Here is an 11,238-nt window from a genome sequence, read left to right as displayed (position 1 = left end):
GTAGAATTCACTCTGGCCATCTCCAGGCCATCTCCCTGCTGGCTGCCTGGTTTTTATAGGCAGTTTCTACTGTCTCAACAGTTACTGACCGATTTCCATAGTGAAGCAAAAACTAACATTTGAGCATAAGTTAATGCTTCCAAGGCTGATCCTCTCCAAAAAACCTCAACATGCGCTGGATATGACTCCCGTCAGTGTGATTTTAACTGAAACACTTTATTCAAAAGACCTCTTCTCCACCTCGACCAATCACTTGTTATGACACAGCCCTGAAGGGAGGGGTGGGCTGCAGTGTGGCGTTCATGCTGTTCTTATGAGCTACGATAAATCCCAACAGATCTGGCTGGTTCCCTAACGGAACTGAGAGTGAATGGCAGAACACCTCCCAGAAACCTGCACCAGGCAAGAACTCCACAGCAGTCATGTGGGGACTGTTTAGCAGAGAAACCTCAGTACTTTAACACAATGACCTTTGTAGATGTGAGTTGTGTATCAGTAACAGAAATGTGCTTTTGTGGCAGTTCTGTGGCGGCCCTGAGTGCCAATGCTGTCAAGACTTTGCTCTCCCTCAATTGTAGGCAATGACTGCAAGGCTGAAAAATACAGCTTGATTGCTGACACTATAGGACAGAGCTTTCCAAACTATGTGTCACGACACATTAGTGTGTCAGCTGCAGTGTGTAGGTGCGTCGCGCTAACGCTCTCCATGCTCCTCCAGGGGCTGGAAAGCAATTAGTTTAACCTCTTGCTTGCTAGTAAAACTGAATTACTGTGTCATGAAATGATACATGTCTAAAAAGTGTGTCACCAACATGAGAAGTTTGGAAAGCTCTGCAGAAGGCCAACAACTGGCAAATGCACAGGGATGCAGCTTTGGTCCCTTCCCAGTTTTTACAGCATGGATCCAACCCGTGACTCCCCTAATAAGAGCACCACTTACAAACAAGCTGGTTCTACATACTTTTATTGGGTTTAGAACTGGACAAATCACAAGTGTACAAAATGGTAGACCACACTATCAGAAGCAGAGGACTGTGGGTTGCAGCAGCATTTCTATTGACCCAAAAGCATTTTGGGAAATGAAAGCATAAACTGATTGGGCAAAAAGAAAAAAGGGCGGGGGCAAGGGAGAGAGAAGAGAATGGAGGCAAGGGAATTACGTAACTGGCCAGTTCCAAATTAAGAGGACAAAACCTGTAGATTTTGAAAGACAAGCTGACCTGCCCTCATGTGCCTGCTGGGTTTACTTTTTGGAGGAGGGTGTAGTTCTGATTGGGGGTGGGGAAGGGGAAGGTGCAGGGCCCCAAGGCTTTGAAATGTTGTGCTATGCCCACCCACCCCAGCCCAACAAGGAGCAGATGCCAACCCTCTGCCTTTTTGGTCACAAACCTTCCCAGAGCAGGGCTCCATATCAAGGACTCTACACAACAAAGAGGGAGGGGAAGTGTGAGCCCCACTCTGGCTGCACAGCAACAATCACAACAGCAATAGCAAGCACAGGAGCCAGAATCAACTCAAGGTTTGCCCAGCCTATGGTTTTCAGGCCTATTCTACAAGTACATATGCACAAGAACTTCCAAAAATACTAGGATATGATGCAAGTAGTGACACCAACAGAAGAGGAGGGTTTTATCACATGGTGGTGGATGTTCCCTAGAATGACCACAAGGGGGTGGTGGTTAGACTGGCCCTTTTATACCCTGGGACAGAAGCAAGAGGTAAGCTGTGGCGGGGGGGCTCTCTAGCCACCCAACGCCAGCTGCAAACTCCAACAGTGACTGAAGCCAGAGCAGGCACCAGTGTTCTTTTTCCAGAGAAGCTGCAGGAGTCTAGCTTCCAGCCTCTGTATGGAGGAGGGGCCAGAGAGATGCTCTTCAATTGTACTTTGAGACCAAGGAAGGCTGGGGAAGAGGGAGCCAGCTGGCTGCTGAGGGCTAGCATCTTGTCTCGTAGATTCCACTCCTGCCAATGTACCTCACCCATTTGATCACATCGTGGTCACTGTAGTTCAGCTTTGGCTCAAAGACTTTCAGGTAGCGCACCTTCAGCCCGGATGGTGCAAATGGGACCTGTGCAAAAGGAGAGCAAGGATGGAGAGCAGAAATAAGTCTACAGCCTGGATGCCGTGGGTAAAAGCTGCCCACCCCAACATACAGCACTGAAGAAACTGCTCATAGCAGGAGTCTTTTTTAGTTCTCTACCACCTCAGCAGTTCTGAAGATCTCCTTAAGTCAAAAGCCAAACTGCTGGCTACTCTTTAATAATTCCAGTAAGAAATCTGCAGCTGTTACCCAGAAGCACACAACTGGGAGACAGATTTAAATACACAAGTGGCTTGCAGGATCCTGTTCATTCCCCAGCAGGGACATACTTGAGATCTTCCTCAACCCCCCACTTCTATCCCATGTTCCAGAGTTACCCTGTAGTGTCCTTGTGGAATGCCAGTTAAGCAAACTACCTTGCCAATTACCGTGGCTTTTGGAAGCCAATGACTCTCTCATTCCAGCTTTTCAACTCTTAGGAAGACAGAAAGCATGGCAGTTCGGTTTGCAGGGGATTTCTTAAACTTGCATCATAATGGGAATCAGGATGAAAAGTCCTATAGTGACCTTTGGGGGCATACACACAAAAGCTATGACTTCTGTTAATGACTTCTGTTAAACAGGGGCATACAAGAAATTAATGCCTGTGCTCACTGCACCTTTGTTTTTGCAGTAATGCTGCCCCTTCCTGGAGCTGGAATAATTCATAGGTGGCTTCAGCAGCCATCCAGGAAAAGACTCTGCCCTCGTACCTCAAAGTTCATGGAGATCGGTGGCCGAGCCCATTTCTTCTTGTCGTTGGTGGGAAGCAGTTCTATCTCTGCGCTGATCTGAGACTCCTTCATTCCAGCCATACGCTTAATTCTAAGAAACGAGAAAAGGGAATAAAGAGGAAGCTGTTCTCTAAATCAGGAAAGCCTGGAGGGGAGTATGAGAACCGCCAGTACCAATACCCTTATTAGGCTACAGTTGCCTAGAGCAAGAAGTGTGAGAGGACTGACTTACTTCCAGACAATGGCATTCTCACTGGCCTTGTATTTTGCCTTCCCTTTCATGCAGATGACCTGAACGCCACTTGTATTAAGAGGTGTTGGGATTCGCACCTGGAAGACAGAAGTAGTTTGAATTCCATTTCAACAGAAATGTCATTTCTGTGGTCATTTCAACAGAACTTTTCCCGTTTGTCAACAAACAGTCCAGGACACATAAGGAGCAGCTGGCTTTGCCATCGATAGTGAAATGTATGCCAAAAGACTGTAGCCATGCTCAGGTACTAGCAGTGTGGTTCTGTTGCAGTGCAAACTGTTGGAATTCTGCCTGGGTCAGAGGAATGTGCCACAAGCGTAGGCACCGGCAGATATTCCTGTCGACCTCCCCGCGTCTCCCAACCTCTGCTGATAAGCAGGCGAGGTCCGGCGATTCTTCTCAGATGTATGAGAGGAACACACCGTTCTTCCTCTCTCCCCTTTGGTGTCCCCAGGGAGGGGAAAGAAGCAGACAGAAAACTATTTACATCATTTATTTCTGCCTCTTACATCAGTACAGAGAATCATGTCTGCACTCAACAACAGCAAGAAGAAAACTCCTCCCAAGTACATCCAGTACGGGTCATATGACACACACACACTGAGCTAACATCCGGTGCTCAGTACAGAATGGACTGCCCCTTTGTTCCCATGGCAACAGTCACAAACATCCTGTCTGGCTTTCCAGCCACAAGCAGCTGGCTGAGCTGCTAGAGCCTTTGCTTGCTGCAGCATTGGTGCTTTATGGTAACATACTCCCCCTAAAGTATCAATGTGTGCTGCGAGCAAAGCGTCATCCAGAGAAGAAAACAAACAGTTGTTATATTTATAACATTCCCCTGTTGTTTCAGTTCCACCCTTGGAACTACCCGCCACTGGTTTCACCAGTGTACCTCTCTGGTTGTGTGACTTCGCATTACCTTGGTTAACAACTCTCTGTTGTGCCTTTGTCTCTGACTCAGACACAGCTTCAATCTGTCCTTGGTCGTTTACAATAGCAACATATGCAAGGTTAGCAAACTCCTTTGAATACCTCTTGGGTGGTACACCCTTCGTTGCTCTCTCAGACCTGCGTATGAGGTTCTGATCCTCTGTGCTCACTGGTTCAACCTCTGAACTCTCTGGAGAACCAGTACTAAGCTTAATCAATGGTTCATCCTCTTCTTCTGAGGGTCTAGTCATTATGTGAGATTTCCTCTCAATGACTGTGACAACTGAGCTGTCTGAGCTATCGCTGTCATCATCAGTACTACTGAACTCAATAAGATCAAACTCATCATCATCATCATCAGAATCGTTTCCTGTGGGAAATGTCTGTACTATCCGCTCTTGCTTTGGAGCACTCTCTAGGAACTTTGTGAGAATCACCTGACCAGATTCAGACAAAATTACTCTGTAGAGACCTTTTTCATAACCCACAAAAATGCCTCTGGCATTCTTTACTCCACCTGGAGCTTCTGTTCTCACATGAGACCCGAAAACCTTAAAGTAGGCAACAGAAGGTTTTCTATTGAACAGCTTCTCAAAAGGAGAACATCCCAACTCTGTTGAGACTTTTCTCAGCCACACATGAAGATAGGACGCTAGCGATTCGGCCCAATATACATGTGGCAAATGTGAACTCAGCAATTGCGCATGCATTCCCTTTTGCAATTCTTTGTTCACTTTTACACAGACCCCCCTGTTCCATGCTTCTTGCGAAACTGCCACTTTGTGGTCTATCCCTTTTCCATCCAGGAACTTCTGAAACTTCTGTAACAGAAAAACTTGTTTGTCATCTGTGAAAAGACAATCAATGTTAGCATCATGCATACTTTTAACCTTGTCACAAAACTCCTGAAACTTTTCTAAAGTTTCTTGCGGTTTCTCCATCATATAAACCCAAGAATAATTAGTGAAACAATCCACACACAAAAGGTAATATTTTGCATTGCCCCTAGATGGTTCTAGAGGACCAATCACATCAGCATACACCCGCTGAAATGCTCTGTCGACCTTCTTCGTCTTAGTCACCTTCCTGGTGCTCACACTAGTCTTGGTCACCCCTGCAAGAGAGATTTCGTTAGATACAGAAGAATTACATTTCATGTAATCACTTTGATCAAAAGTCAACAAATACAGTCCATCTTTCTCTTTGGCAGTAAGAAACAGTTCTCCATCTTTGTAGATCTTGCAGCTTTTAGCATCATAGGACAGTTTCAGTCCTTTCTTTGCAATCTGCGACACGCTCAGCAGATTAAATCTCAGTTCTGGAACCAGGAAAACATCACTTATAGTCAAGTTCAGACTCTCAAGATACACAGTCCCAATTCCAGTCGCTTCCAGCTCCTGACCGTTGGCCTGTTTCACAGTGAAGCTTTGCTTCTCCAACGTCGAAAACAGTCCTCTGTGCGGGCACAAATGTTTTGTACAGCCCGTGTCGATTATGAACGAGTTCCCAACATCTGGCGTGGTTCCTTTCGCCATCATAGCCATTGCAGGTTTCACCTGGCACTTGGTACGGCTTTTGCCTGACGCCTGAGGCTTCGTAGAGCTGCTCTTTGCTCCTCTTGACTGGCGCGGCTTCTTACAGTTTCGCTGTAGATGCCCAGTCTGTCCACAATTGTAGCATCGGACAGTACTCAATGCTACTCCATGCTTCCCAGTAGCTTCATCAGTGGGGAGATTTGAACTCTGTTCTTCCCTCCCCCTGTCAGCAACACCCATTGCACCTTGTTCAGGAACACCAACAGTTCCAACAACCACAGTTCCTGCACTCTCCCCTCTGGGGTCAAAGCTCTCCTCAGCTTTCGTTGAGCTCTTAGGAACTTGGCCAGCATCATCTTGGCTCACCCCTTCTGGGGTAGTTATCCATCCAGACCCTGATGAATAACTGTCTCTGGTCAGGGAGATGAGTTAGGCAAGTCTCCCCCCTTCTTGGCATCCATTTTGAATCCAAGCCTCTCTTACTTTCAAACAAGCTGTAAAATCCAACAGTTGTTTTTTCCTTTTTCACGCAGGCAAAACTGCAAGTTGTTTACGCTTTTTGCACCTGGCAGCTAAACTCTGGCTGCTATTGAAAGTCCCTTCCAAGAGCACTTAAGCTTGTAGCCAAAACATTCTCTGATTTTGTTTCGCTTTCCCAGGCTCACAGTCCAGCCCCTCTGCCAGTAACTTTCCGTTACTTAGCAACAATGCATTTCAATAGGACTTCTTATCTTAACCACAAAAATTTGTGGAATGCAGGCCTCTTCTCCGGAGCTTTTGTTTTCTTTGAAACGCAGCTCCGTGAACCAGGGAATTAATCTTCCTGCGTTCACACTTTTAGCCCGAAATGCAGCATACCTTGAACTTTGTTGCTCTGGAAAACACCTCTTCTTTCCACCAGCTGTCTGTGGAGCCTCTGGCATTTCTCAGACGCTTTTCTCTTCCTCCTTGGAGCAGAGGAGGACAATCCACCAGCCTCTCATGCAGATGTCCGATGAATCGCAACCATCCGAAGGCTGCCACTGTTGGAATTCTGCCTGGGTCAGAGGAATGTGCCACAAGCGTAGGCACCGGCAGATATTCCTGTCGACCTCCCCGCGTCTCCCAACCTCTGCTGATAAGCAGGCGAGGTCCGGCGATTCTTCTCAGATGTATGAGAGGAACACACCGTTCTTCCTCTCTCCCCTTTGGTGTCCCCAGGGAGGGGAAAGAAGCAGACAGAAAACTATTTACATCATTTATTTCTGCCTCTTACATCAGTACAGAGAATCATGTCTGCACTCAACAACAGCAAGAAGAAAACTCCTCCCAAGTACATCCAGTACGGGTCATATGACACACACACACTGAGCTAACATCCGGTGCTCAGTACAGAATGGACTGCCCCTTTGTTCCCATGGCAACAGTCACAAACATCCTGTCTGGCTTTCCAGCCACAAGCAGCTGGCTGAGCTGCTAGAGCCTTTGCTTGCTGCAGCATTGGTGCTTTATGGTAACACAAACATATCCAGCCAAAACCTGCATCATATCCAAGGACAGTTACAGCACTCTGATCTTCAGAAAAAGCAAAGGCTTTGCAAAGGCCTGGCAGCATCTATACTCAGGCACCAAGAGGGAAAAGCAGGGACAACAGCCCCTGCCCCCATCTTTCATAGGCTAACAAGTTGGAGGTGAAGTGACTCCTTCCACAGAAGCCCCCTCCCAACACCACTACAACATACTGCTGCATCTTGTGCAAACCTGATGCCCTTGTTGCACTTACCTCTATCTTCTGAGCCAAGAGGGAAGGCTTAAAGTTGGATTTGATCACAACCTTCACCTCCAGCTTGGTGCGGCCCACCTCCCGCACCAGGGGGATCACACGGAAGGGCAGGATAATGTCCTTAGTGGTTCGATACCTGAGAGTCAAGATTTAATATCCTTTAGTGGATGGAGGGGAAGGCATCCCAGTGTCTCACCACTGGATGGTGACAAGAAGAGAAACAGATATGCTTTCGCTTACAGAAACAGAGGGTGGCCATGCCACAGTCTGCAAATCCTCTCCTTGAGAGGACACTTGATCTGAAAGGACAGCCTGATGCTAAACCACTTGTTAGTTTTTGAAAGGAAAGAGGACATAATGGACAGAGCAGGTGTTAAGTACAGTTAAGTTAAAAACTGCTCTCAGTCTACTTTGCAGAACAATTAAATGAAAATGCAATTTAAAAACCTAAAAAGGCAGCCACATCTATTTCCAGCAGGCAAAAAGGTGCCGAGAACAGTGGAGCTTATGTACATTTATTGGGGAGAGGGAAACAGAGTTTTCGTTCAAAACCCAACTGCACCGGCTGCCAATTAGTTTCTGGGCCCAATTCAAAGTGCTGGTTTTGATCTATAAAGCCTTAGCCCGCTCAGGACCACAATAACTCAAAGACTACCTCTCCACATATGAACCAACCCAGACCCTGCAATTGTCATCTGAGCCCCTTCTTCATGTGCCTCCTCCACAACAGGTCCAGAGGGCGGCAACACAAGAACGAGCCTTTTCTGCAGTGGCTCCCCATTTGTGGAATGCTCTCCCCAGGGAGGTTTACCTGGCGCCTTCATTATATATCTTTAGGCACCATTTGGCCTCCAATGTCTCAAGCAGAAAAGTGTCAATCATCACCACCTCACGATCAATGCAATAGTTATAAGCTCCACCCCTTGTGCCAGTTCTGTACTCAAAAATGCAAGTGACCAAGTGAAAAATACTTAGCTGTGACTTGCAGGGAGCCCCCCCCCCCAATCATTCCCCTATGGCAGCCAAGGCAGAGGCAAACCTGTGCAGCAGCCTATTCCCACCAGCCATACCTCATGAGTTCAAACTCGCCGTCTGGGGGTATGAAGCTGATGCTCCGCTCCGAGTCAAACTTGCTGAGCCTCACACACTGGTGGAAGGTGCAGTCATCAATAGCAATCGACTGCTTCCCACTACGGCACAAGAACACAAGCAGAGTCACAATCAGAAGCACTTGCTGGCATGCATCTGAGGCTGCAGCAGTACTCAGGCTATCAGCTGCAATGAGACTACTCTACGGAGCACTTTGCCATCACAGAAGGAATTATGAAGTAAACGAGGCAGAGAGGAGAGCAACTGGAGCCAACCGATTCCCTCACAGGCAGTAGGGCTGTTTGGCTATCCATCAAGACTCAAGTAATAGGCTTTTCCCCAGCAGCCCACCAGTGATCGCTATACAAGGCTCACTCCTGCTCTGCCCATAACACTTCATCCGGCAGACTGGAGTCCAGTCTGCCCTGCCCAAGCCCTTTGGGTGGAAGAAGCAACATAACCCTACAAGAGGGATTTTGTTCAGACCATTAAGCAACACAAGGCGGAAGGAGCTCTTTGCCCTCCAACCTTTGCATTTCCATGTACCAGAAAGGACTTGGGGGCCAGAAAATTTCCTCTCTAGCAGGCTTAAAAGATCAGCAAAGTCACTGGAGTTTAGTGGTGACTTACAGCATCCAGTGAGGTCTCACTTTTTTGCACCTTTTGCTGAAAGAGGCAGGGGAGGCTCCCCGCAGCCACTTGTAGAAGAAAAACTCCAGGAACAATCCAACACCACCAAGATCTCATTGCAACTCTTGGCTAGTGCAAGTGTTGAATGGGAGCAAGCGAATGACACTCAAGACACAGACGTCATTCAAGGAGGGTGTGCCAGAGTACAGAAGGGTTGCTTCCGGGCCACAGGGTACAGAAGGGGGTGCCCAAGACATGGAATGGGCATAGGAAACAGCTTGCTTCATATTTATATGGTTCAGGCTTTGTTTCAAGAGGGAGCTGGCTGAACAGCCTGACCAGTATCTTTTGCCGAAAGGGTTTGGTAAAGGCTTCACTTAGAAACTTGTCTCTTGCATTCTACTGGGAATATCTCTTTGAAATTCAGGCTCTCTCACACACACATATGATGCAGTGTTGAAGAAAAGTAATTTTCCCATAGCCCAATGAATTTACTTCTCTGCCCACTGTTATCACAATAAAACCATATTTAGATTCATCTTCCTATTCAAACTTCTCTCATGGGTTTCCCCACCTGCTTTCGTACCTGGGAGGAGGAACGAGTTCCTGCGCCATCTGGCTACTCTGCTAAATGCAAGAAGCCAACCACAGCCTTCGCCAGGAGTAGTAACCCCTACTATAAAGCCTTATGAAACTCGCCCAGCTTGCGCAGGACTGTCCCCAGACCAGCCTGATGGGACAGCAACACTTTGTAGTGGGCTTTGTTCCCTAGAACAGGCAAGTGGCAGCTCAGCCTTCAATCACAGGCATGACCTGTGTGGAAGTGTCTAAAGATGGTGGCACATGCACAAGTCACACAAAGCAAAAAGATGGGGAAGGGGTGAGGAGTGCGTGCACACAGCAGTAAGCAGGTTATCTACCTTCCTGTTTCACTGGAGTCAGCAGAACACAAAAAGGAAAAAAAAAAAGAATTCATTAACAAAAGTGGTTATCAGGGAGTAAGGAGGGCCTCAGAGCCAGTCAGCCTGCACCACCCCAGGTGGTCCATTTGAAAACTGACAAGACCACAGACAGCTATGCTTTAGTTGAAGCTGACACGTGGAGGGAGAAGCAGACCAATGCTGGTTGTGGCATTATTCCACCCCACCACTCCCATTCATTCCACAGACTAGCTAGCCCAGCGGGAAGGGACGCAATTTCATGGCTCTTCATTTACAGGCTCATAACATATAATACACACTAGATTAGGATAGTTTGCTAATTGGCCAAGCCAACAATAGGGGAATGTTGAGTGGAATGAAAAATCAGCTTTGCTTGGTACCTCGTTAAATCAAGATTCGCTATTTATACCTTCTGCTGTTCTCACTCCCATTCAAAACATCATCGATTTGGAAGTAGTAGCAGCAAGACTAGAGAACAATCGACTAGCTTACTGGAAAGGGGTTATAAACAAAAGTGGTTCTGGTCTCAGCAGGGTGTAAAACAAGAACAATCACCCTCAAGAAAGCTAGAGTGGCTTCCCAAATGAGAAGGGAGCAAGACAGGGCAGAAAGACACACAAAGTTCAGCTGTGCCAACTGGGGCCCACAGTCAGCCCCCACCCCTACCTCTTCCCTGTTTCATCCGCAGTCCCTTTGCCTTGTTTCTCAATTACAATCTTGTCATTCATGCCAAACTTGCATTCTGGCATTCCGCTCAGGTAGCTCTTCATCACCACCCTGCCAGAGACATGGGCGCTCAACACCTGACCTGGAGAGAAACGCAGAAAGAACAACTGCTAAAGCAGGAGAGAAGAAAGTGTCATCATCCTCAACCTCCTTCCTTTATTTCACTAGAATAGGAGCCCCTTTGCTGCACTTACCTTGTGGTGACATCAGCAAGTTCACACTCTCCAGCACATCCAAAAAGAGTTCATTGCGACGATATTTGATCCCTTCACGCCTCCAGCCAATTTGACCAGTTACCTGGCTAGTAATCTGAGATTGCTCTTCCTTAGTCTGAAGGACAAAGAACATACATGCTTTTAGGAGCCCAATATGTCACGGGCAAACTCTACCAACAACAGAAGATTGCCCTGCATGACAATAAACTTGCTACAAATAGACATACCTGCAACCACTACCCATTTATTCTATGAACACCCAAGGGGCCAGTGGGCAGATCAGTGTGGAGAACATCAGTCACGTCAACTAGGAAAGGAGGTAAGTTCTTAGGTGCATCTGTT

The 11,238-nt window shown here is 47.2% G+C and overlaps 1 protein-coding gene across 1 annotated transcript in view; it reads right to left on the bottom strand.

Annotated features, from left to right (window-relative positions):
- Positions 1–948: 948 nt before the first annotated feature.
- The window catches only part of AP2M1 (adaptor related protein complex 2 subunit mu 1), a 32,247-nt gene continuing 21,957 nt past the window's right edge, over positions 949–11,238 (bottom strand). The window contains exons 5-11 of the mRNA XM_081008164.1: positions 10,876–11,011; positions 10,622–10,763; positions 8,366–8,485; positions 7,296–7,431; positions 3,048–3,145; positions 2,795–2,906; positions 949–2,069 (exon numbers count right to left, since the gene is read on the bottom strand). Coding sequence (XP_080864290.1) covers positions 1,935–2,069; positions 2,795–2,906; positions 3,048–3,145; positions 7,296–7,431; positions 8,366–8,485; positions 10,622–10,763; positions 10,876–11,011 — 879 coding nt within the window. The 3' untranslated portion in view covers positions 949–1,934. The remainder of the gene's footprint in view (positions 2,070–2,794; positions 2,907–3,047; positions 3,146–7,295; positions 7,432–8,365; positions 8,486–10,621; positions 10,764–10,875; positions 11,012–11,238) is intronic.

The sequence above is a fragment of the Podarcis pityusensis genome, assembly GCF_964106645.2.
Source record: "Podarcis pityusensis genome assembly, chromosome: 5".
NCBI classification, from domain to species: Eukaryota; Metazoa; Chordata; class Lepidosauria; order Squamata; family Lacertidae; genus Podarcis; species Podarcis pityusensis.
The sequence above is the reverse complement of the archived record's forward strand: the minus strand, read 5'-3'. Positions and strand labels throughout refer to the sequence as shown.